Raw genomic sequence first — 27,458 nt, 5'->3', positions numbered from 1 at the left:
GGATAGGCACAGGCAATAAACAGTAAGTAAAGAATGGAAAGAGAACGGGGAAGCAGATGGAGACAACACAGATTACAAAGACAGACAGAAAGAGAAGAGAGAAGAGAGAAGGGGATAGAGACACAGAGAGAGGAGGAGAGAAGACAGAGAGCAGTGGCAGCTGCGCTGGGCTGAGCGCGCTCAGTGGCGGCGTTCTGGAGGTGAGGGAGGTGAGAGCAGAATGCTTTCAGGGACTATTCTCTCGTCCCTGGCCCGCTCTCTTAAGGCGGACCGCCTCCCCGCGCTCCGCGGCTCCCACTGAGCTGGCTGCGGCGCTCAGCCGGTCCACCTTAAGCGGCCGGCGCTGCCCTGCTGAAGGTGTATTCCCTTTAGGGCAGGCCACTCAATGATTTATAAAGCTCACATCATTACGCATGCAGATCATTTGGGGCAAGGATGCTCCTCGCCTGCCCTCAACACTGCTGCTGCTCCTGAACGCGCGAGTCCTGCCAGCTGGCTGCAGACGACACCAACACACACGCACACGCACACACGAGCACATACTAACAGACACACACCAGCATGTGCAAGTACACACATGCACAAAGACATGTGTACACATACAATCAAAGAGAGCCAAGAGTGCAGGAGAATGGATCTGTGCGTTTTCGTGTGTGTGTTTCTGTGTGTGTTTCTGTGTGTGTGTGTGTGTGTGTGTGTGTGTGTGTGTTATGGAAACCGTGTTCGGCAGGTCACCTTGAATTGGAGATGAGTTCTGGGCAGATGACGGCACTGCCACTCTGTCCAACTGGAGCCCACCAGAACAACCCACATCGACCCACCTGCCAGCAAGCCTCGGGCAGCACCCCCCCCCCCCCCCATCCTCTCTCCACCCATGCAAACGTCCATTCCTGCCTAGAGCATATGGCTCTCAGTCCGTGGAGGTGACACCCAGCAGCACACCTGCAGCGGGTCCACTCCACTCCCCTCACTTGGCACATCTGGTCAGGCACTGTCCGACAACTCTGTCAGAGAGGACGCTGGCCGTGCCTGTTGACATCCGACGAGCCGCAGCTCGAAAATAGACTCGTCAACGTCCACTGATCTGACAGAGCTGCCTGCCTCTCTCTGGGAGAAGAGGAACGAGATCAAGATCAAGATCAAGAGAGGAGAGAGAGAGATTGAGAGAGACAGAGAGAGAGAGAGACGGAGAGAATGAAGGGGAGGGAGACAGTGAAGGAGAGAGAGTATGCAGGAGTCAAAGTTAGAGAAAGCAAGAGAGAGCGAGATAGAGAGAGAGAGAAAAGAAAAAGAGTCATCTTTCTCCTTAGATGTGCCCGGCCTGAAAGTTTCTATTCTTGCCCTCTCTCTGAAAGTGCGCGGTGCTAAATTTAGCAGCTCTGAAATATTCAGCATCCTCCTCCCTCGTGCTGCTCCGAGCTGGGCTAGCTTCTGCTACGCTAATGCTAGCACTACCTTCCAAGAAATTTGTGTTTGTGTGTGTGTGTGTGTGTGTGTGTGTGTGTGCGTGTGTGTGTATTAGCATCCATGACTTCCAAGAAAAGGACAACGAGTGTCCAACCCAGAAATATGCCTGGAACAAACCAGGGATGCATGAAAGAAAATGAAACAAGACTGGACACTCAGTTGATTTAAAAGAAATTGTGATTGTGATTATGACTGTGAGATTATGAAAAGAACATCATGCGAAGGAGAGGACAGAGCAAGCACAGAGAACATCAGTGTGTGCTAATCAGGAAAAGTGTGACCTAACGCATGCATGGATGAGCCATAATAATGTTTGTTGCATTTACGTGACAGAATTGTTTATGTGCAAAAAAAGCAATATAGCATTATTGTAGTAGGTCAAGCTACGGGAGTCTCATTAGAAAGTAGTGTAATAGAGAGGCAAGAGCCTGGTAAAGTCGAGCAGAGGGTGAAGCAGACAAATAGAGGCCAATCGGATGGAGGAGGCTGAGGAGGAAAAAAGAGGAAAAGGCGAGTCTGTGACAGAGAGGAACTGATAAAGGGATGGAGAGAAATGGAGGGAGCAAAATGGATGAACGGTGGGAGAGGCGGAGAGACAGGCAGGCAGAGAGGGTAGACGTGGGAGACTAATAGAGAGGGGAAAGGCCCATTAATCATTTGGTGGAGGCGAGCGGCAGGCAGCTGACAGCTCATCTCTCCTCCTCCGGCTGTCTGGACAGGCGAGGAGCTTCGTCTCACTCAGGGCTTCACCCGAGCGGGCCGGCAGCTAGAGAAGCTTCCAGAACCATCAGCCTACACATTTAAGGAGGTTCTAAAAAGGCTTGGATGTAAATTCCAACTTAAGGAGGCACTGGGATTTTGTATACCCTTGGATTTAAGGTGGCCCTTTAATTTTCAGGCCCAATATTTAGTCAGACTTTTGATAATTTAGCTTAATTGATGGACAAATATAACAGTGTTCCATCCTAGTCATGCCATCATCGTAAAGACGCTGACATTCAAAAAGAAGCAAGAAGAATGTGAATAGATGCAAACAGTTCCTACTCAGTATTTTACAAAGTCCAGTAAGGCTACAACAACCCTAAACTGTACTGTATTCAACAATCAGATTTCATCTGACTTGTATGGCAAACAGACAGAGTAATGTTAACAGACAGAGGCAGGGAAAACATTCCCTTCAGTATTGCCCCCAGTGATTGCGCTGAGATTTGCCTAAGCTCTACTGCCCACTATGAGCGCATTCAAATTTAACTGCCTTGTCGAACATGCTATGGCTGCACTGGGACTCTCAGAAGCTGTGGGGCCTGGCCATCAAAGGGCTGTGGATTTAAGTGGTTACATGTTAGGTGAAGTCTGGAGCTTAGGCACTGACCCGCACTCCTTCGAGTCATCTGTCTCTCCACCAGCGCGGAGTGGGGGCAGCGAGGGGGCACTGGTGCCCAGGACAGACTCGCCCCGCCTGAGAGAGCCTCACCAGATGCCCCCCTGCCTTATTAGTGCGAACTCTGTCCGGTGACCAGAGCTGCCGTGTCAGAGACACAAAACAGAGGAGAGGGGGGGAAGCACGGGAAATACATCCCCCCCCCCCCCCCCACACACACACACACACACACACCCAACACACACACACACACTCAGTGACACATACACACAGGCATACTTTGTCGGCACTCAATAACTCTACATCTCCAGCCACACGACTACTGATTGTCCATGAGAGGAAACCAAAGACAGACAGACAGACAGACAGACAAATATATTCATGCAAGAGTTAAATTATTAAAATCAAAGCTAAAAATTACAGGGCAGACACAGACACACACACACACACACACACACACAAAGCTCACATCTTTCACATCTCAAATTCTAAAACTCAAGGTAAAGAGGAAAATAATAAAAAAAAGACCCCAAATACACTAAAAGCATTTCAATACTATGCCCCCTTCCTAACACTCGACACACTTGGTCTTTCCCCTTCAGTGGGTGCCCAAAATGAAAGGTCCCCCTTCATGTGCAAATATGGCCTCAATGCTTGAAGAAAAGGGGGGAAAACAGATTTAACATTATAGGATTTATAGGGGAGGAAGTAGCTACTTTTTGAAGTTGGCCCAGAGCATGTTATTCCTACCTACAGTGAGTCCATCTTTTCCTAATTACTGTTAGGTGTCAGGCTGATAAGTCTTCAAAGAGCGAACAACTGTCACCTGTGTTTTGTCAAGCCCAGAGAGACAGAGTAAGAGTGATCAAATGAATGAGAGAAAAGGAGTCACACAGAAGCACTCAAAAAAGAGACAGAGAGGGGAAAAAACACTACTCCTAGGAAGGAGCCTTGGAGTTATTTGAAGGCTGCATTCGTGTTGCGATGCATCCCTATTAAGGGACAGCAATTTACAGCCATGTGCAAAGCTGGTGGGCTAGTGAGCAGATGTGAACTGGTGGTGACCATCCATCCATGCACTCATTCAAGCCTGACATGCTTGGTCCTCTCTGGCTAATAGTGAGTGTGTCTGTTAGTGCCCCCCCCCCCCCCCCCACCCCCCCACCCCATCCCAATCCCCCATATTATCACCCTCGTAGATCATAGTCAGGCCAGTGACAGGAACAAGAATACCAACACAACAGCACATCTAGAGCCATGTCTGGACTTGTAGCGTGTGTTTGATAACACTGAGTAGGGCCAGAACACTATTGTGTGTTCCGTTTCATAAGTGTCATGTCGAAGACGCAAGGCCTCATGCGGTACAATAGGATTTTAGTTCCTGAATGGGCAGACCCACCGAAAATAGATAGTTTATCTGGACGCATCCATCTCCTACCCCAGCTCTCAGTTTGTTTGCGCATGCACTGAGCGCTTCAGTTACACAAACTGACTTCATAAATCACAAGATCTATACAACCATTTTGAATTAACTTATTAAAATACATTTTATTGAATGCTGAACGCTGAAAAATCACTCAACATTCAACAGTACACCATCTAGAGAGAGAAGCTCAAAATAAAGCAGAAATTCCAGTAAACTAAAGACACTTTGATCCAAACTCCCAAACTTATCCTGTTTGACAAAGAATCAAAGAAACTTTGATTTACCTAAAAATCTTTGCTCAAAAACGTCTACTACTACTACAAAAAAAAGAAAAAACACACATCAACAAAAACCTCCAAATATTGTGCTTTTCTGGTTTCCTCTTTCAAAATTCCCAGCTAAATCTCATATGTTTCCATGGAGATGCACATTGTGTACGCAGGGGCTTTTTGTGGAGACACTCTGACCTTAAGTGAGGTGTGCAAACACAGCTCTGCACCACTTGCCCAGATTGGAAGGACCCGGGCCTGGGAAAGAAAGGCCCTTAGCACTCTGCCCGTCTGAAATAAATATCCACTGCCATTGTAAGGGAGGCACAAAAAGAGTCTCTTAGTAACCCAAAGCAGGGTTTTTTAGAGGAAGCTGTTCAATCACAAACGTGTAGCGCCTATATGTGCACTAATGAACATAGTAAAAGAAACATATTAAACCTAACTTCCACATTTCAAAAGTTATGCTCAAAACCATACAAACTCACACAAACTATTTTTTCCAAAATATTTATTTCACAGTTAAAACATGCACAGTATTGCATGACTAAACCTGCAGCATTGGGACACAAGCTAAATACAAGGTATTTCACTAGGGGGGGGGGGGGGAATCTTTTTTGTTGTGTGTTTGTTTTGTTTTGTATTGCTGTGCATCTGCATGTGAAATGAATCGGCATGCACAAGGAGACTAAGATGCTTAGGAAGAAGCTGTTTTAATCTTTGCCAAGAGCCAGCAGATGCACCAGCCACACAACCAGTTAGCTGCTCAACAGCGTCATCTGTAGCAAGAAAGGAGAACAGCAGACAGTCTGGCAATCACAAACCTGCACACAGATTGCATACATGGGGAGATTTCCTTATCCAGTTTGACAAAAAGCCATGACTACTCTCTGACCTCAGTGTCACCACATCACGTGTCAACTCCGACTGCAGAGCAAACACTACTCTCACGAGTACATTTTCAAATTGACGTTTTGTTGAATTATGAAATAATAGCTTTGTGTTAAACAGTTAATACATGCAATCCTATGAGCTCACTCTATTGGAAGCTTGTCGGAATATTACTACACAATACATATGTATTGACATCTTACACTAACACTATTAAACAAGAGGTATATTACTCAGTTAATTAATCACGCTTATTTAAAAACAATTGGGCCATGCAAACAAATTCACGTCTGTTTTCATCCCTGATAACAAGTCAAAGGGGCCGAGTTTCCCAAAGGTGCTGTTGATCAACCAACAGAGACTAAAGAGCAGAGGGTCACAATGATGATCTCTCCATCACTGAACAGCAGTAGTTGCTCAATGATACTTCCAGGAAACACCTCACTGGCAACAGATGCAAACTTAAGAGCACCAAGCCCTCAGTCAACACACATCAATGGGTCAGGCCCGTCTGCCACCCTGACATGCCAAATCCTTGGTGCATTTAAACTGTCCAGAACTGATGCCATAATCAATACGGTCAGTGACTAGTTGAAGCAGAGACCTCTGGTCTTGGCATTTAAGAGTGGAACAGCCTGCTGGCAAGGTACAAGGTAGACTCTTAAGTCATGGTTGTGGCTGCATCCACATTCACATCCACATCCACATGAACTACATGTGGCCCACGCGAGCCTTCTGCTCTGAATTAGGTTTTCGATTAAAGGTATGTGCGTAAAAAGTTCTGCCGGTTTTCATTTCCTCGGAACTTTCCAGAGCGGTCAGGTTATTGGACATCATAGGTGCACATAAATGACAACATTAAGCCCCCCCTCCCCAAGAGATTGGCCATCTAACGTGAACATTAATGTGAGCGTTTGGGAATGAGGTGGGGAGGGGGCAGTGAATAGGGCTTCAGGGGTATTAAACTCCCCCACATCCGGCTTTCTTGCCCCTCTGCTGTGAGCTGCTATGTCCCTCAGTATCTCAGTGGGGCGCTTGCTTTTGTCATGTATGAGAGCGGCCGTTTTCTGATCGTTTCCTCTCTCTCTCTGCGCGCACGCACACACACACACACACACACACACACACACACACACACACACACACACACACACACACACACACACACACACACACACACACACACACACACACACACACACACACACACACACACACACACACACACACACACACACACACACACACACACACACACACAGAGAGACACACACACAGACACACGCACCCACAGACACACGCACCCACAGACACACGCACACACACACACACACACACACACACACACACACACACACACACACACACACACACACACACACACACACACACACACACACACACACACACACACACACACACACACACACACACACACACACACACACACACACACACACACACACACAGACAGACACACACACAGACACACGCACCCACAGACACACGCACCCACAGACACACGCACCCACAGACACACGCACCCACAGACACACGCGCCCACAGACACACGCGCGCACACACACACACACACACACACACACACACACACACACACACACACACACACACACACACACACACACACACACACACACACACACACACACACACACACACGCGCACACTCATGCACGCACGCAAGGCCCATACCTGGACGTGTAGCGCAACATAAAGCAGTGCTCCCTCCTTGCACATTTATGGATGATCAGTAGCGAGAAACAGTCTTGTCGAAATGAAAGAGCCACAGAGTGTGAGAGAGAGAGAGTGAGAGAGTGAGAGAGAGAAAGAGTGTGTGTGTGTGAGAGAGAGAGAGAGGAGGACATAAAGCTGCGGGTCCCAAGCCCGTGGTCCACTTCCTCCTTCATCCCGGCAGCCCTGTCCATTATTACCATGGCCCGGCCCTCGCAAATTAGCCCGAGCCTCGTAAACTACAGTACAGACTAATTTTTACGTCCCCGTGTGCCAGGCGGGACATAAACCAGGAGGGCTTCACACTGGGACACAGGACAGAGGTGAATTAAAAGCAAATCTGGTTTTCTTTTCATTTTTCCCCCCTTCCTTCGCTTGCCACTCCATTGCGCCACGGTGTTGCTGAAGCTTTATGAACCTCCAGAGCTCCGGTATTAGTCTCTCTCTCTCTCTCTCTCTCTCTCTGTCTGTCTCTCTGTCTCTCTCTCTCAGAGTAATTACTCAAATGAGGAAGTGTACCGAGCCGTGCCGAGCGATTATTGGCCTCTGCTTTTGAAGTTTTATTTTCAGGGCGGGAGGGGGGTGAGGACAGAGGTAAAGGTGCTTACTATTAAATCACCTAGGTCAGTGGTATGTGTGTGTGTGTGTGTGTGTGTGTGTGTGTGACTGACTGTGACTGTGTGTGACTAAAATACTTAGTCAAAAAAACATATGATGGAATGACAAAAAAAAAGAGAGAGCCAGAAAGAGTGAAAAGGAAGGATGTGACAGATTAAGAAAAATGGACACGAAGAAGGAGTGACAAAGAGACATAAAGACACAGGAGAGGAAGGAAACCAAAGAAGTGTGAGAGAGAGAGTGAGGTAGAGAGAGGGAGACACAGAGGGAGAGGGTGGGAGGGAAATAAATCAGGCGGGCCGCTGATGGCGCGGTGTTGAAGTGTTTGCGGCCTGCGGGCCGTTTAAAGGGGTTAGGTGAGATGGGGCGTCGGGTGACGCGCCGAGTCCTCGGGGCTTTTCATGTTTTAATGAAGCCGCCGCAGAGACGCAGCGGAGCGGGAGCCGGAGTCAGACGGCGGGCACGGCCCAGACACCTGCTGCTGCCGCCAGACGACATGCAGGCCCGCTGGGCCACGTCTGCCCCACCTCCGCACCACGGGAGCACACGCGCACAGAAAAAAGCAGGGAGAAACGATCTGACCCCTGACCCCTGACCCCGGACACAGACCCACACACACACCCGACACAGAGGGTCAAGTGTGTAGTGGTGCTCAATTCAGATACAGAGATGGATAAAATTCTTGAGTGGTACCCATCCCAAAGTTCTGAAAATCACGCACTGCACTGTCAACTGGTCTGGCTAGTTGAGTGTGTGTTTATGTGTGTGTATTTAGGGGCAGCCGTGGTTAGCACTTCGGACGTGTAACTGGAGGTTGCCGGTTCGAACCCCGACCAGTAGGAACGGCTGAAGCGCCCTTGAGCAAGGCACCTAACCCCTCACTGCTCCCCGAGCGCCGCTGTTGTAGCAGGCAGCTCACTGCGCCGGGATTAGTGTGTGCTTCACCTCACTGTGTGTTCACTGTGTGCTGAGTGTGTTTCACTAATTCACGGATTGGGATAAATGCAGAGACCAAATTTCCCTCACGGGATCAAAAGAGTATATATACTTACTTATACTTATACTTATTCTGGGATGTGTGTGTGTGAGAGAGGAGAATGTAGGATGGGAGGTGGGGGGGTGTTTTGTTTCTTTTAGTAAACATTTGTACATTAATTTTATGGTAATTTATTGCTGGCCTTACTGAGACCTCAGTAACCTGTTTCGTTCCCAACTCATGTACCTATGTTTTTGGAATGACAATTAAAATCCTTGAATCCTTGAATCAAATATCTAAAGCATTCATAAAGGCTTTTTGTACTTTCAACAGTTCAACTCTCCATTCCCCTGGCTGATGCTTGTACCATGTATTTCACCGCATCAACAGGAGAAGCAATTTCTACACTCACAAATACTGTCCTTAGTTGTAGTTCTTAAAAAGTAATTTGGCTGCAGGCCCACTGGTTCGAGAGTGGTACACAAAGATCAGGTGAGTCGTTACCTTTTTAGATCCTGCGAAGCCCTCGGACTCCAGGAAGAAATAAGCAAAGGGCATGAGCACAAAGAGACAGAGGTTGGAGAACAGCGAGACCAGGTTCCACAGTCCTAGGACACCAACCAATCAAACAGTCAGTTCACAAATCAATGCATCAAAAAAGGACAACACATTTGGGATGAAAGAGTACAAGTAATATGTTCTATCTATTTCCCTTTGTGTTTTGCATTACGTGACATGCTGCCTATGGCCCATCTGAAGCCATAATGACAAATATGAGCTGTATGTGGCTGTGGCCCATGCAAACACATTCATTTCACATCATGTGTGCCCCTTTTCTCAATAATCATAGCATCCTCTAAAATGTCTGTTTGCTTCATTTGTACTAAGATGCTCTCAGCAAGTGAGGAATTATTTTATCGTGGAGGTGTAACGCCCCCTTGTGGCCGCTTTAATGCCACAGTGGGCATCATTTCATTGTTAGTCATACACTACGTTATATAGCCTAACAGTTTGGTTATTATCGTAACTATGTCAACTATGTTACATTTTAAAGTAAGCTATAAGAGAGAATCACTAACACTAAAATTGCCGTTATCTCTGTGTAGAGAAAATCTAGGGAGAAACAGAGATTGATTGTGTGAGTAAGGGTTACTGACCATGTATGAGAGAGCCATTGAGCCACTGTATGTAGTAGTTTCTGGGCAGGGAGAGCAGGATCTCATTACTGATTATGGAGAAGGGCAGCAGCAGAACTGCCCCACCTGATATGGCAAGAGTGAAGGTGCACAGGTAAAGACTGACAGAGGGAGGAAAGGAACAGACAGACAGACAGACAGACAGACAGACAGACAGAGAGAGAGAGAGACAGAGAGACAGAGAGACAGAGAGCGGAGACATATGGATAAAGACATAAAGACAGATAGACAGATAGACATATGATAAAGACAGATAGACAGACAGACAGATAGATAGATAGATATAGGACAGACCAATCAAATAGATTGATCGGACAGACATACAAGACATCAATAGAGGGATTGGATAGATTGATTACATAGATAGACTCACAGATAGATTGATTGATAAAAAAGATGAATAGGTAGAGTGACAAACAAACGGATAGATATTGGGTGTGGAAAGAAAGCAACGGGGAAAAATTGAAAAAAAAGGATGAAAAGAAAAAAAGAAAGACAAAGAAAGCTTAGTTAGTGGGAATACTGATCTGTATTAGTGTACAACTAATAATTAATACAAGTCAAGTTATATAATAGACAAATCATTGTTGATAATTTAGATTTAGCTCTATACTCTACAGACAGAGAATTAAGACCTACGCCTTACAGAGACGTTAGCTTGTACATGTAAAGTACAGTAACTCTGTTATGGTGTTAACTCTGTTATGTCTAAATTGTTTTTTTAAGTGGACATTTTCCACCCAGGCCCTGCAGACACATAGTGGGTGAAGTCAACACACACACACACACACACACACGCACGCACGCACGCACGAACGCACACACACAAAGCTACACTCACGATATTCTGTTGACTATGGCATCTTCATCTTCATGGTCATCTGTGGATAGATACCCAAAATCAGACATTGCAATGTAAGACACATCAGCGGATATGGATAATTACGTCAGGCACAAGCTACACTGTTCAACCTACAATGATGGATGTGTACCTATGTGGACATGACACAGTGTGCCCAACCCTCAATCCCTGGTCAAACTCATAAATACATGGACACAAATAGTTGAGCAATACAGTAACGAAGTGTGACGTTCCGTTTCCATGACAGCAGTTTTACTGGATCTAAACAAACTTTCGATAGGATTGCATGTAGACATGTGCCATCATTTCTACCTCATAAATTACTTTTAAATATAGGCTATAGCCGTTTAAACTTGTCTTACTTGCAAGGCAGCAGCTTAGTCACATAACAAGGATTCTCTGTCAGGTGTAACAGTAACAAACAAAATTCCAGTGAAATTTTTACGTCTTATCAAAGGCTGGCGGATCTTAAGAGTGACGTTTTTTGCCTAAAAAATAAAGCCGGGACATGCAGGCTGTGAAGCTATGTGTCTTCTACAGAGGAAACCCATGCTAAAATAAAATCAATTTGATGTTGATATGAATAATTGCAGTTTGTGATTCTTACAGTGTAGAAAACGTATACTAATATCATGGAAACTTTTTTTAAATAATTTAAATTGATTAAGAAAGCCACTGCTATGGTTGCCACTATTGTTAGATTTATTTGTTTAGATCCAGTGAAATTGCTATCTTTACAATGCCACATCATGGCTTCGGTGCTCTAATACTCTGCAGCAGTTGACAACATGCTCTTATTTTCAAACATTCAGACAAGTCTTGTCCACTTATAAACAGCGGGTTATCAGAATATGATTTAAAAATAAACAGAAAAGAAATAGAAGTGATCCACAGAAGAACCCAGAAGCAATGTCCCTCCCTCTCGCCAGTGTGTTTCCGCCTTCAAAGTCACAACACACCTGGGAGGAGCGGAGCGCTTCACCTTGGCCAAATAACCTGAAACTGAGAGACGCAACCCAGATTCCAAGCGGACTGTGTTTCCCCAGGTGATAGGGGAAGTGCAGCAATCTACTTTTTTAAGCCAACAAGGGTGTCCTGAAGTCGCTCATGAGGACATCAAAGAGTTGAAATCAACTTTTTTATTAACCCTTAAAGGAGTACCGTCACACTGGTGTGACGGGAATGTTGGGAAATTAACATTCTAAAGAATATCTGGGTTCATTGAATTCAACATAGAATTTTAGAACCTTCAATTGTTGCGGAACTTAGAATGTTCAAAAACCTACACCTTTGATGTTTTCTCTTGTGTACGTTTGTGTTTTTGCTTTTGTGTGCTTCGCATGAAGACTGTCAAGTGCAGATAGACAACATGACTTGTGGAAGGAAAGTGTGGTTTAGGTGTGGGTGTACACGTGCCATTTGTGCAAAAGGGGGCACCTACCACTTTTTCTCTTGTAGCGGGTGATGATGCAGTAAGACACAATGTACAGCACCGCAAAAAGAAGGAAGCAGATCTGCAGAGCAAAAAGGAAACAGGAAGTGAGAAAAGCCACAGGTGCCATCTTTCATAGAGCCAGGGCATGAATATGCTTAGTATAAGTATGAGTAGTGCTGGGGACCTTTGGCACGACTACTGTAGACCAGAGAGAGAGAGAGAGAGAAAACGTACTTATCCCCAGTTTCCAACAAAAGATGACACATGTGAATATTATTTTATTATATGATATTATTACAGCGTATAAACAAACATTATCTCATTACATGACACGCTAATATTACAGCATAATTACGCTGTAACTACACATCACAGGCATTAAGCAGATGACATGTGAGTGATGCGTTATCATGTAGGCTAATGCAAGGGCAGCAGGAGGTCTGGGAGATCTTGTGTTCTGCACAGGCAGGGGTATTTTGAGCGCAGATTTTGACAGCACAGATGGACGCCATTGGATGGGGGAGCACCTATGACAGCCTGTCAAGCCGATGAGTCATGATCAGATTACCCCGACTCAGGCCTCACAGAGACGGGCATTACTGTTCTGCCAGAGAGGCTGCATCCCAAGTCTCAAGTCACAGACATACAAATGCAGATCAGGGGGAACCATCGCAATTAGTTGACACTAGTGAACATTCCAATAATATACCTGACAATGGTGCATCTTATTCAAACTTCACTTTGTGAATGCAAGCATGGATCGCAACAACACAAAATGACAATATTTTCATCCGAACCTATTAGTGAATGAATTGTACAGACAATTTCTTTGAGAAACAAATATTAAATTCAGAAATGATACAGTGACAAGCACCTAAAATATCCCAGAATCCCAACTGTCTGCCCCTGCAGATGTTTCATAGCTACAGTCATGCACAGTCTCTAAGAGCATAAGTGACTCAGCCATTTTTACAATCAGTAGACAAACCACTGACTGGAATAGGTTGCATGCATAGGTTGTAAAAATGGATTGCTGCAAGGAAATCTCTTCACAGCATGTAGGCGTGCAAGGATACGCACAGTAATTCTACATTGAGCATATGTTGCCCTCATATTGCCAGCCACAACATTAGCCACAATACCACACTGCGTGTCAACAACACAAGCCAGACAGCTTCTCCTTTCTCATGTAAAGAATTTAACACCACATGAGCTTAGTAAACAAACACAAACATGCACATAGCAGCTTTCCTGTTTGGGTGCTTTGCATAGTATCCTAGTAAACAACAGTCCTCCTATACTAAGATCACAGATAACAACGGCCATGTAGCCTATTTGGTCTGGGAGCTTGAATTTCCCCCAGGCGGTTCGTGCATTAGGGTACATATTTCACTAAAACCTTTGAGGGCTCTTATGATTTGATTAGTTTTAAAAACATTTTTTTTCTTCACGAATTTTACTTCATACAATTACGAATCTTTGCCATAACACAAAATAGGCTTATCATAGCATAACAAGACCGAGTGAATGAATGAATGAGTGAAAGAATGAATGAATGAGTGAAAGAAAAAACACATAGCCTGAAGCTTGGCTGATTGCTGTCAAAATACCCACATGCACTTTCAGTTCATGAAACAACTGTTTCTAAAACCTGTACTTCAATGCACTGACTACTGGTGATGACAATTTACTGACATAAGGATGTCTGAGAGGTATGCTGGCATCTCAAATTACAAGCAGCTCCTCACACAGAGTGTTACAGGACACAACGCCACATAGTTCTGCTGCATGTGTGTGGGCGTGCTCTGCTTTTTGCCCTCTCTAAAGAAGTCCTTGAAGTTCTCAAAGTGCCCTGGGCATGGAACGCATCTATTTTGTGGGGAGCAAGGTGAAAGATTCTGGCTATTTATAAAGCGAGAGTGCGTTCATTTGCTGTCACATGCCATGTGATGCGGGATGAGGACTTTGATATCCACACGACGCACTTCACTTACTGTGGAAACGAAGTGAAAGCCGAAAATAGCAAGCCCACCAGGGTAGTTTCATTAAGAAGACAGGTTTAAGCCGCGTTCGCCCATAAGTTAACATGTTAACTAGTCAAGGAAACAGATCATGGGATTGAAGTGTCAGCAACTGTAAACAAGCTATCAATCTAGGCAGGGCGTTTTAATGAGGCTCGGGGCTTGGTTAATACGAGTCATGGAAGAATGGACACTGGAAACCGGATACTGTCTACTCGGATGAATAGGCTTTTAAATATATCATTATCGATTCTCACTACTTCAATCGTGGTTTAAACAGGATGACACATTCATGCTCGACAATAATCTAGCGAGCTAATCTGTAATATCTAGTCCAAATAGATTTACCATTCTTTAAGGTACAGTATTCGGCAACTTCCCAGAACACAAAACAACGACCGGTGCAAGTCAGCTGTGTGTTCGTGAGGTTGAAGTGTTGACAGCTAGCTTGTTGACACACAAAAAACTCTAGATTTGTCAGATATGATAACTAACTGACGTTAAGTAATAGCATTAATTTAACTGACTGATAGTCACAACTAACGTTAATTCAATTTAAACATCTACTCAATCAGCAAAGAAATATCACCAGAATAAATGAAAGAATCAGCTTATTGAATGTTAATGTTACATATCGATATTAGCTAGGTATTATATTAGATATAACGTTAACGTAATGTAGTCAGCATTCTGACAAGGCTAACATATAACGTTACAGTACGTTAGACAGCTAAGCACAAGAGGCAATTGTCGTTGCAGATTAATAACAAAGATCCTTGATTACTAGCTCCTCTTTAACCCTCTCTGTTAATAACTCGACATACCAAAAGCTACGCTCAGTCTTAACGTAACGTTAGAACCTTGAGCAACAAAAAACAAATAACAGCATTACAACCACATCACAGAATGGCTTTAAAGACACCACATAGCTAAAATGCTAACGTTATCTTTGCCAACATAACAGCTAACGTTAATGTTAATATTCTCAAGAAAGTTAGATACAGGATGTCCAGTGTAATAGTAGTTGAATAATATGCCGTTACACCACAAGTGTAGTGGGGCACGGTGATATTTAACGGTAACGTTAACATTGGTGACAAACCCAGTTACACTGTCTGTTAGCCTTCTATTTAAGGATACCTTTCGCTGATACCTATCTGTTTTCGCCTTCGTGTTAACGCAAGCTAAAGTTAGCTTATCAGCTAATGTTAGCTGGCTAACTGCTAGCAAGCTTAGCTACTTACAATGTATTCCCGAACTTGACTGTGGAAATTTTGTTCTCTGATGGTAACATCGTCGTCTTCCATTCTTCATATTGGATATATACGCATCACTTACTCATAAAACTAAAATCAACATGGTCTTATAAAATATGTTTCTTTAGCAATATTGGGTTAAATGGTTGAGAATCGCCCTAAACAATCCGTTAGCAACATTGACAGAGTCTCATTTGCTCAGTTTTGCACCGCCAGAGAAACGACTCAAAATAAATGACATCATCAGACCACGACAACAAGAAACGCCCAACCGTTGTGAACTGAGAAGCATTAAGAACCGGAATTGTCTCCGTTTTACTCTATAAAATCCGTTTAATTAACTTGTGCCCAAAAGTAAAAAAAACATGTTTGGAATATTTTGTGAAGTGTAAAATTCGAGTGTACACATTTAAGCTTACATTGTGCATATATTGGTTGACGGTGATTGCTCTGAAGATGTGTATGCTTGATATCCGGAAATAACATGAGAGGTTAATGTCGTTGACTTCAATTGAAGTGGTCCAGTGATGGCGGCCTCCTTACTGTCACACATGTCTTATAAATTCTCTCACAGCAATTGTTGTATTTGCCAATAACTGGCGTTGTGGTGGCCTTTAAGCTGTTTTCATGAGATACGTATGTTATTCTGACTCAGAAATACATTAATTGAACTACAACATCATCTGTTAAATTGCATTTCGAAGAGGGGGACACTTCTAAACTAGTTAGCTAGGCTACCTTACATAGCTATCGTAAACATGAAACCAAAGGCAAGACAAGGCAAAAGGAAGGGAGGTAAGTTTAATTCTGACGATAAACTACAGCGGTACATGACATCAGTTAAAGATTATGTTGAGAGTAAAGGGGGTGTAACGGGTACAGATAATGACCAAAGGTATAAATGTGTCATGAAGAAAAGTCGAAAAGAGATGCGTAAGGAGAAACGTAAAATGAAGAAAGCTAAAATGAGAGACAGTCATATGAGAAATGCGCTGTCTACGGATAGCACTAAGGTGCAACCGGCCAAAAGTGATACACTGAAATCTGAAAAGAAACAAGACAAAAGTTTAAAAGTCGACGCCACAAAAGCCACTGAAAACACCAAGCTCTCTCGAAATGCTGGTAAAAACCAATCAGACAATAAAACTGAAAAACCACACGTGGACTCAAAGGACATACTGGCCCAGGAGAGGAAACAATACGAGTTTAAGCTAAACGAAAGGAATAAACAGGCTTTAATAGATGCCAACGTCGAAGAGGACAGAGAAATTAAGAAACTGGAGAAGCTTCTTGGACTCAACAGGAGAAGGAATAAACAGACTCTTCCTCAGTCTTTTGCTGAAGATGGGCTTGGTTACATTTTAGGGGTTTTGGATTCAGGTGCTGGGGGAATTGACGACAGTGATGATGAAACTGCTGTTGCCAAAGCAAAAGGTGACTTGGAGAACCCAGAGGACAGTGAATCAGAAATGTCAGGAGATGAGGATGATGGTGACAGTTTAGAAGATGCCCTTCAGGATGATGATGATGAGGATGAGAATGAAGAGGATGATGATGAACAAGAGGGAGAAGTAGAAAGGATGGATACCATTGAAGAGGAAGAAGAAGAAGAAGATGAGGAGGAGGAAAATGAAGAGATGGAGGAGGACGATCCAGATGACACTAAAGAAGATGATGGAGATGTTGAAGAAAACCTCAATTCAGAGGAACAGAGTACTTCTGAAGAAAGTAGCAAAGTTGTAAGTCCTTCTAATTATTTCCCACTTTGTCAGTATTTACATTTTGTAAGTTATTATAATGAAACTTTTGTTTGCGAAGGCCACTCTGCCATCAGGAAAGTACATCCCCCCTCAACTACGAGGAGCTATGGACAGTAAGCGCAAAGCGGAGCTGGAGAAACTCAAGAAGACTGTCAAAGGACTGGTGAACAGGTATGCAAAGGAGTATGGAGCTACATTATCTAAAATGGCACTGTTCTGCCACATCACTCTCAATTTTCTCTATGTCCTTAGAAAGAATGGCTTGAATCTGTTCTTTGAACCCTAAAATATGCCCCATATCTCAGAATTTTTAAATCTATTTTTCCCCTTGACTTGAATGACTAGACACATAATATTGTGTGATTACATTGCAGAAATATCTTTTTGCATTAACTTAATACTTTCAAATCAATGTTGTGTTTTGTCACATACAATTATGCAAAGTAAATTGTAGTGTTAAGTCGCCTAACTCCAATGTGCATAGTTTATGTACAAAAGCGCATAGTACATAAAACATAAGAAATATTTAAAATGTACTAGATAAATCTGACTGTGATATGTACAGCATTATAAGTGGGTTTAGCAGGAGAGCAGATGTAAGTGATTTGTATAGTCTTGTAGCCCAGGCATAGTACTTTAGTGACAATGCGATATCTCTGTTGCAATTGGTAGACTGAGTGAGGCCAACCTGGCATCTATCAGTGGACAACTGGAGGAGCTCTACATGAGCAGCAGCAGGAAGGACATGAACGACACCCTGACTGATATTCTGCTGGCCGCCTGCGTCTCTCCCTCCCTCATGCCCGACAGGTATTGATTTTAAAGCTGTGGGTTTTGATCTGTTTTCTCTTTCTGTTATCAAATAGCCTTGTGGAGTTGGAACTCAGAATTAGGCTCAGGTGATCACCAATGGCATTGCTACAGGGATGCAGGTGCAGGAATCAGGATGTAGGTTTACTTTGCTGAATGTGAATGAAAGTGAGATAGTTGGAGTCAGGAAGGAGGACCGTGGATCTTTGCATTCAAATGCAAATTAAATATATTTAGTCTGTTTTTTTTATGATGAAGAGTTTATAGATATTTGGCCCAGATAGATTTACTTGTATTTGTCCATGAAAGGCACTTTTGGGGGAAAACACTCCTCCTTACCACATACATAAGTTACATTATAAAACGGATAGTTCCGGTCCTTGATTATGATTGGTTGAATCGCATTCGATGTCATTGTATATTTTCCCGATATAGCATGGCTGAGACCGCATTTCGTTCTATATTAATGCGCTTAGAATTCATAACGGTTACAATTCAAAGTTGCTGAGCAACAATTCCGATAAGAAACTACTAGCGGTGGAACTATTCTATGTGGACTCTGCCGAAGAATGGACATTTGCAGATGACATAGCTTTTAAATTTCATGATTATTTGTTTATTTTGTATCAATTTTATGTATCAATGTCCTACATGTGGTAGCCGTTTTATAAAAGCAATAAGCCCCTTGAGGCCGTTCTAAATTGTGAATATAGCACAGCTGAGGGTTGTTTAACGGCACTCAGCTTCACTTCACTCACTTTGTGCCTAACATCACCCCTCAGCTGTGCTATATTCACGATATAGAACGGCCTCTCGGGATTTATTGTTTAAGTATATGGGTTTAGTATAATCATCCCACTCCATAGAGGTTCATTTTGTGTTTTTATTTTACTCACAAATGTAATGAACAGTTTTTGGCTTCATTTCCAATCTTTGGCATTGTGTTGCAGATAAGTCTTTGCCTAGTAGTTCATTTTAATGGCAAACATTTTTTACAGGTTTTGCCTATTGCTTACACACTTTTTGCAGAATTTGGCACATTATGTCAAAACTCTCTACACACAGCCTTAGACATAGCACTTGGAGATAAACAACACACATGCCAAAAAAAAAAACCCACAATCCATTCTAAAAATGTAATTGCAACAAAACCATACACACTGATGTTTTATATAACACACTGCAGTCTTTGTGTTTCCATTTTTATTGTTATTTTGTCAGACTCAGTCTTCTGTGAAACATTTGTTTTAACAAACGTTTTTACAAAAAACAAACATTCTTACAGAAATAAAGAAAAATAGAATCACAGTTATCAGTGCAATATTGTAAGTGAATGTTCCCTAAACAAATCAGAAATTTAGCAACAAAACAAAAGTAAAAAGAAATACTGGATAAATAGCTATCCACCCTTGAACTGATCCCACCTCAATGTCTCTGCATGCCCCTTCCATTGCTTGCAAAAGTGGCATGCAGGTATGTTGTTGGTGGTCATATACTTTTCACTGGCACACTGAAAATAATTCTTCAATTGGATTTAGAAAAGGGGAGTAAAGGGGCAAATACAGAACTGTACACGGGTACTCAATGTAAAAGTACACACTTGAACAGGTACACAATAACTTACCTGAAGTCTATTTGTAGTGCTAAGCCTCAGACTGATTGATCAGTTTTCTCTGTAAGTGTTTTCAGGTATGTGTGTGGGTATTACCAATTACTAGATATGCTTGCATTTTCAATGGAAGTGTTTTCCCAATGATAACAGGAAATGTCATTTTTGAACAAAGTGTCTAATGTAAGAAACCGTGTGTAGTTTTCACAATAAATGTGTAGCAGAATTGCAAGCAATGTGCAAAGCAGAAAATTTGTTTAAGCTATGGTTACACAGTGTTTAAGGTATGCTACAAGAAGTTAAGGTATTGAAGCTTTAGTCTAAGCTTTCCTTTTCTGTGTGTAAGCAATGGGCAAAAACTGTAATGCTCGTGTTCGCTAATTGATGTGTTTTGCCATGATGCTCATCTGATCACACATACACAATATGCTTATGTGTTCACCGGATATGGTGACTGCACATAGAATTTGAACACATTTGAACAGTTATCTGCTGAACAGTACTCGTTGAAGTCTGTGTCTGTTTGGGAGGCCAGTCAGTGGACACTTGGCCTTGTCTCTATAGGGGACAATGGGGACTGTGTCTTTGCGTCTTTATAGGGGAATATGTCTGTCAGTAGAGGGTAAATGAGGACAGACAGAAAGAAGTGTTTTAAAATGTAACAGCTGGTAAAGAAATGCTCTCTTTAATACTCAACAGGCTTCTCATGGAACACATTCTACTGGTCAGTGTGTTACATTACACAGTGGGCCTGGAGGTAAGTTTTGTTCCAAGATGCCTATGTTTTAAATAGTTATAATAATAACAATAGGTTTAATTATTCATTTTAAAAGTATTATACAATGCTCAATATGCAGTAACAATGTATACACATTCAAGGAATGGATATTTATTTATTTCATAGGTAGGGGCACAGTTCCTGGAGACGGTGGTCCGCAAGTTCATTGAACTCTACAAGCTGCCCAGAGAGGGCAAGGAGTGTGACAACCTGGTGGCAATGGTGGCTCACCTCTACAACTTCCAAGTGGTGCACTCCCTCCTTATCTTCGACATTCTCAGGAAGCTGGTTGGGGCCTTCTCAGAGAAGGACATTGAGCTGGCACTCTTCCTTTTGAAGACGGTGGGCTTTGCTCTCAGGAAAGATGACCCTTTGGCCCTGAAGGAGCTAATCACAGAGGCCCAGCGCAAGGCCAGCGATGCAGGGGCCAAGTTCAAAGATCAGACACGGGTAATAAAGATTGCAACAGAGGCTCTTTGCTTGGAAAAAGATTTTAAAGCAGAGCATGAATCGAAGTGTGATATTGTCGTTTATTTGTTTACTACACATACTGTGATACATTATCGTTAAACCTTGATTTGGTTGTTGAGTGGGTTTGTGACACATTATTGCCTGTGCCGATTACACAAAACACTGGAGTCGTAGGAGAATCCCCAAAGAGTCTTGATATGCTAGAGTTTTGGTCATGGAGTGGAATTACGCAGACAATACATTTCTGGTTGTTGAATATGTCACATTGCACGATGCGTCCTGCTTCAGGGTGGTTCCCGACCTTTCATATTCGAGCACTGCACTGGAAATGTGTTGGTTACGGCAAAATCATGGCAAAATCGGCTAAAATCATATAATCAGCACAGGCCATCTGATGTATGGTTTCTTCCCTTAAGACGATTCGCCACTTAAACTAGGTTGATGAAATGTGTGAAAAAGAACCACTGCCGACTGGTTGTGATAAAATGTATTTTTGTTCTTTATGTCCAGTTTTCCTCATGCACTCATTGCTGATTTGGGCGCTTTCTGTGCACATCTAGGTGCGTTTCATGCTGGAGACCATGATGGCCCTGAAGAACAATGACATGAGGAAGATTCCAGGCTATGACCCAGAGCTTGTAGATAAACTGAGGAAACTGCAGAGGACACTGGTGAGTGAAACCTGTGTTTGATTACTGTATTGATTATGGTAATAGTTATCATCATAGTCAAATAGGCCATTTTAAACTGTGGAGTGTAGTAGACTGTGGACTTTTTGAGCACTAGAGGGCAGTGTGATTCCACTTTCACCGTGTCTCCTTAGACAGCCCAAGAGCCACCAACAAATGTCAAAGCTACAATAATGCTGCCAGTCAGCCAGTTTAATGAATTTCTAATTGATTCACCTACAGTGCAGCCAATAAAAAGTCCAACCAGAAAGGTTGATGTGATGTATTGATGCTTTCCCTCTCAGTACCAGCACTATGATAGATATGAGGGAAACTTGTTGTGAATGCATAAGTATCTGTGTGATCATGTTTTTCAGTGTTTGCATTATCTTTACAAATTATTGCTATTGGATCGATTCACTCTGTGTTAAGTTTGTTATGGATGTGCGGACATCCATGATGGTTCTCTTGCAATTACTACTACTGGCAATAGCTTTAATTTCCTTTTTTATAGAACTCACTTATGGTTTTTACACGTTGCCTGTTGCCAAGACTGACCCGTCATTACCTAACTAATGTGATTTATTAACGGTAGCCATTCCTGTGTGCAGATCCATCGCACTGCATCAGGCAGTGATGTGAAGCTGAGGGTCTCTCTTGAGAATCTTCTGGAAGCCGATCAAGTGGGACGTTGGTGGATTGTTGGTTCATCATGGAGTGGGGCGCCCATGATTGGTGACCAAAGTAGCAAGACATCACAGCAGCCCACCTCGGCAGGACAGGTATATTCTCTGTGAATTGAGAAGTAGAAAGATACATAAACCAAAATAGTGTTTTTGTATTGAAATATTCATGTATTGTTCAGAGTAGGTTTAACCTTAATGAAGTTCTAGGCAATATGTTACTGAGAGGTTAGTACAGGTAGGCTGTTTTTTTTGTTATGTTCGCTGATATATTTCAAATATACTTTAGGCGTTCTATATACTATAGTTTCAGTGTTTCTTAGTAAAAGAAGGATACAACTTGTTTCACTGGTTAAAACAATGTAGTGTTCATTGCTGTATGAATTCCAGCTATAGTGATATGAAATGCATGGTGTCTCATCCGGATGTAACACACAAAGCAATTGTGTTCCCTACATTATGGCAATACTGCTTTGTATGGCTTGATTGGCAACTCAACATGTAGGCTACTGCCTGTAATTTCTCTAAAAGGGGGTCAGATACAGCAGGCTTAGTTTTACCTTGAACACAATCCAGTATTTTATCCTCTGCTTCCAGTTTAGCACGAAGGTCCTGGAGTTGGCTCGGAAACAGAGAATGAACACTGACATCAGGAGGAATATCTTCTGTGTCATCATGACCAGCGAAGATTACCTGGATGCATTTGAGAAACTTTTAAGGTAAGCTGTTTTGTGTTGTCTTCCTTACATTTTGAAATCTAGTGGAATGTCTGAAGTGGTCATGAATTAAGCTCTTAGCTTAACTAACATAACAAACTAAGCCATTTTAAGTGCAATGTTGATGCAATTTTGACTAGTTGTTTTGTCAGATTAGCAAACTTAAAAAATGGTTGGGGGAAAAAAAGGTCACAAAATATGCCACCAAAAAATATTGTGGCTCTAACTTCATCTGAAGTGGTTGGTATGAGTCCATGTGCTCGTTTTCTCGCTTACTCAGACTTGGGCTGAAGGACCAGCAGGAGAGGGAGATCGTGCACGTCCTCATGGACTGCTGTCTCCAGGAGAAGACCTTTAATGGGTTTTATGCCGTTCTGGGAGAGAAGTTCTGTTCTCACGACCGCCGGTTTCAGGTACGCAGAGCTTGGCTTACAACTGCCGTGTCACACTTGCTGCCCCTCAATGGCAGATTTATCCCATCACTGTCAATCTCTGTCTTAATACTATCCCTTCATTTGTCAATTTGATCAATCAGCAAGAAAAGTTGCAGATGAATCCGGGTCTACCTAAAGGGATAGTTGTATGACTCATTTTGATGGTTAAAATTTAAGACTTAAAAGATTAAAGAATATATTAAGATATAAAAATGGCAAATGGTATCTGTGTCCTGTGTGCCAAAAACAGCATTACTTTCATATTGTGTCCCAGTACCAGCTCTTTAGAATTGTTGAGCTGAGAGAGTTGACATATCAAAAATAAACTGAAACAGGGCCGTTCCCAGCCTACATAAAGGGTCTGTGTGAGTCTGTCTCTCTCTCTCTCTCTCTCTCTGTGTATTCTTCACTCCACCCCAACAAAGGCAACAACACCCCCCACCTTATTCTTTTCCCACCTCCACTGTGATATCTGATAAGCATTGTCCTCCACTGACTGCTTCTAAAAGGCATCCCTGTATTACTGGTGGAAGTGAGGGAAGTTTGCTTTTCCCGACCAAAATGAGATGAAGGTGCTTCCAGTTGTAAAACAGTTTCTGGTAATGACACCTAATATAAATGATCCTTGTTTCTCACAGTGTGAAAGAAACCAACTGTGAGTTCTTATCTCAAGGTGTTAATTTAGATAAGATGATGATGGCCATTACAGGCCATCCTCTGATGGCAAATATTGCAAGGCCTTAGCCAAAGCAGTGAAGTGGATGTGGCTAAGCTGCTAACTTTATAGAATATGAGTGCTCTAATGCAGTGGTTCTCAAACTGGGGGTCGCCAAAAATATTGGAGGGGTCACGAAATGATTTGCAGTCTGGATTAAAGACATTTTCGTAAAGGTTTTTAGTCAAAGGCTGCCATTGACATAATGCCTTTGATGCCCATCTCACAACATTTCGAAACCAAACTGCCGGTTAGAGAGAAGGGGGTCGCGAGACTTGGCCCATGTTTTTTGGAGGGTTGCCAGACAAAAAGTTTAAGAACCACTGCTGTAATGTTCTAATTCATGAGTGTCCTTTCCAGATGACCTTCCAGTTCAGTCTATGGGACAAGTTCAAGGAGCTGGGCAGCCTCTCCAGCACCACCTTCAGTAACATAGTCCAGCTGGTCACTCATTTCCTGCAGAAGAAGAGTCTCTCTATCTCCATACTCAAGGTGCAGCCCTAACACACTTTAATGAGTGGTTGTGTGTGCATGTGTGTGGTGCTTGTGCATGTGCGTGTGTGCGTGCATATGGCTATGATGAGGTTTTTACTGAGTGTGCAGTCAGTTACTGTTCTTGCATAGGTTTATGGTCATGTAAGATGCCTGTCTAAGACATGTACCTGAGGCTTACAAAGATTTTATAGATGAGGTTTTACCAATTACTATGTTAGATCACTGATATTGTCCAGTGTACTCCTCTCCTATCTTCTTTCACTCAAGCTTCCTCTCTCCCTTCCTCTATCTGTCAAAACTATTTCAAAGTTGCCATGATTCTTTGTTTTTTCTCTATTAGTTTACAAAATGTGCTTTTATGTGTAAATGGCTTACCTCAGCAGTGAATCTGACATCTCGAGCTCAGCCTAACTGTGTCCTTTCTTTTTTCTATTTTACAGGCAATTGAGTTTGGGGAACTAGACAAGCCAAAGGTGAAGTTCTTGCGTCAGGTTCTCACTAAACTCCTAAAGGAGACGGAACCAGAGGATCTGATGAACATATTTGGAAGGTATTGATCTTTGTGAATTTGCTTCTACATCTACTATTTCTATTTTATGTTAGTCATGGATTTTTTTTTTCATGTTTTTAAGTCCTTGCTTTACCAAAAATACCATCATACTCGTGTGCTCAAACTTCAAACAAATTAGATTACCTCCAGTATTGGCAGGTTTAACCAGTGCATGGGCTGCAAAACTAACTGTCAACACAGTGCTAATCATCCCAGGCATTGCAGCTTGTAGACTTGGCCATAGAATCAGTTCCCTCATTGTTTTTTTGTCTCTCCAGGATCTCGGGAATTCCCAAGCTTGGAATGCTACGGGAGGGCTTGAAGCTTTTCATCAGTCACTTCCTACTGAAGAATGCCCGGTCGCTGGGAAATGCTGAGCAAGCCAAACTCCTGACCGAGCGAGCAGAAGTGGCCACCAAGGCCATGGAGGCCAGAGAGGCCAAACTCAAACTGTAAAACATGTCACACCCACCCAGGCACCCACAGACACAGAGACTCTCAGAAGAACTAAAGAAAGAGACCCTGTTCAGGCTGTCTTTCATCCATCGAGGACATACGAACAAAGACAACTGTTTATCCAAACAACCTGTTTAGACACTTCAGAAAACAGTTCTAATGGCTCTTTTTACAATGGGGGGAAATGAGGAGTGTAAATAATGGACATTTTATTCAGTTTTTGCCGTTTAATTTACGGTAAGGGACGTATCTTGTCACATTGTATAATGCATGTCAACTGTCATCTGACATGTAGTATATTCCTTTTGCAGACATGTAGTTTATTCCTTTAGTTTTATAAGGAAATGCATTGATTTTCTTAGTCCAGATATTGACCCCTTTACAATATTGACTCCTGTTAGATGTGGCCTTCTGGAAGTATGTTTTTCAATAATTATTTTAAAATGCAAAAAATTTATTAATATTTGAAAATATTTTTATTACATTGTTGTGCATACATTCATTGCTGTGAAACTCCTCAGTAAGTCAGTGGTATATCACACAGTGATGCTATGATACAAATAGAAATAACCGATAAAATACCTGTCATTTTGATTAAAAGTCTGGAAATATTTCTTGGCCAAGGGTACACACCATGTCTTATGGCCTTAGGACTATTTGATAAATGTTAAACAAAGAAAGAAATACATTCCATATGCATGTAGGAATGTATCTAGGTTTACAGATGGTATTATGTCCTTTAGTATCAGTGCACTTTTAGATTCTGGAGTGTGGCCTATAGAGGCCACTGGAGAACAGCTACAAGATTAAGGCCTTAAAGGTACTTCAGCACGAACGGAACCCACATTGATTTTATAAGTGCTTTCAATACAACCAGCCGCCGTAAGACATGTCTGGTATGCAATTTATACCTCTTTTTGTGTTTGTTTTATATGCTCAACAGTGATAATAAGAAAAGGAAGCTAGCTTATCTCTCATAACCTCATACCTCTGAGTGTATTCAGGTCTAATATAAACATGCCTATGTAGTGAGCGGCCTTGTGTATACTGTTTTATAGATTTATCATAATACCATTCTGTATGAATCGCTATGATAACAGCATGTGGAAACACAAAAACGGAATGAAATGTGACTGGTGCACCAGACATTTATTGAAGGAATGTGTTCATTTTATTTGGGCTCAAATGTTCCTTTTAACTCAGACCTGTCGACTGACTTACACAGCAATGTGTTTTTCATTGGCTTAATGCCCCCAAATGATGTACGTTTGATTATGTACATACGTACGTATGTCTATTATGGGTTTGGTTGATTAGTTAAAAATGATTTATCTTTATACTTTTTTACTTATTTATTTGCTTCATTACTCAGGATTGAAGAACATCCTTTCATGTTCTGGTCCCAAGGTTCAGATAGTCCATTATAGCCTACTTTCCTTTTAAAAGCAGATGCCTATTTGCAGGATACATCTTGTTCTGTGGTTCTTAGTGAGGATTTCAGAAAGTGTTCCATTGCTAGATAGAAGTTAAAAGAACTGCTCTCATCCCTACCATTCAGGTGTGAATGGCTCTCCCTCAAGCACAGTGAGACTCATTGTGCTCTGCCCTAGCTTTCCCCTCTGCCACAGTAGTCTATTGGCAGCTGCGCCATACATCACAGCCAATTGCCATAGGTTTTGTAAACATAACTCTTGGACAGGCATTGACCTTTCTCATGTGTGTGAGCTCCCATTTACCAGACGTGTGTGTATTTAGTCAACTTT

At 42.5% G+C, this 27,458-nt stretch overlaps 2 protein-coding genes across 3 annotated transcripts in view; one reads left to right on the top strand and one right to left on the bottom strand.

Moving 5' to 3' along the window:
* Positions 1-15,782, bottom strand: part of lmbr1 (limb development membrane protein 1) — a gene marked incomplete in the record, with an annotated part of 32,505 nt that extends 16,723 nt beyond the window's left edge. The window contains 5 exon segments of the mRNA XM_076290230.1: positions 9,285-9,388; positions 9,938-10,077; positions 10,818-10,857; positions 12,280-12,352; positions 15,539-15,782. Of these exon segments, the coding sequence (XP_076146345.1) occupies positions 9,285-9,388; positions 9,938-10,077; positions 10,818-10,857; positions 12,280-12,352; positions 15,539-15,601 (420 nt within the window).
* Positions 15,783-16,083: 301 nt separating this feature from the next.
* Positions 16,084-26,195, top strand: nom1 (nucleolar protein with MIF4G domain 1). 2 transcript variants are annotated; one of them, XM_076290229.1, is made up of 12 exons: positions 16,084-17,286; positions 17,369-17,481; positions 17,983-18,120; positions 20,429-20,486; positions 20,634-20,957; positions 21,539-21,649; positions 22,258-22,428; positions 22,927-23,048; positions 23,326-23,458; positions 24,555-24,686; positions 25,130-25,239; positions 25,518-26,195. In XM_076290229.1, exons 1-12 carry the CDS (start codon positions 16,309-16,311, stop codon positions 25,693-25,695), a joined length of 2,568 nt encoding a protein of 855 aa, XP_076146344.1. In that variant the 5' UTR covers positions 16,084-16,308; the 3' UTR covers positions 25,696-26,195. The 2 variants fall into 2 exon arrangements, with proteins under 2 accessions (XP_076146344.1, XP_076146343.1); XM_076290228.1 differs by having other exon boundaries at positions 16,084-17,289.
* The last annotated feature ends 1,263 nt before the right edge of the window (positions 26,196-27,458 follow it).

Source organism: Alosa pseudoharengus, unplaced genomic scaffold (genome assembly GCF_046254945.1).
Source record: "Alosa pseudoharengus isolate Yale_2024_CS ecotype anadromous, Long Island Sound unplaced genomic scaffold, YU_APseudo_1.1 YU_APseudo_1.1_scf_18, whole genome shotgun sequence".
Classification (NCBI taxonomy): Eukaryota; Metazoa; Chordata; class Actinopteri; order Clupeiformes; family Clupeidae; genus Alosa; species Alosa pseudoharengus.
The sequence above is the reverse complement of the archived record's forward strand: the minus strand, read 5'-3'. Positions and strand labels throughout refer to the sequence as shown.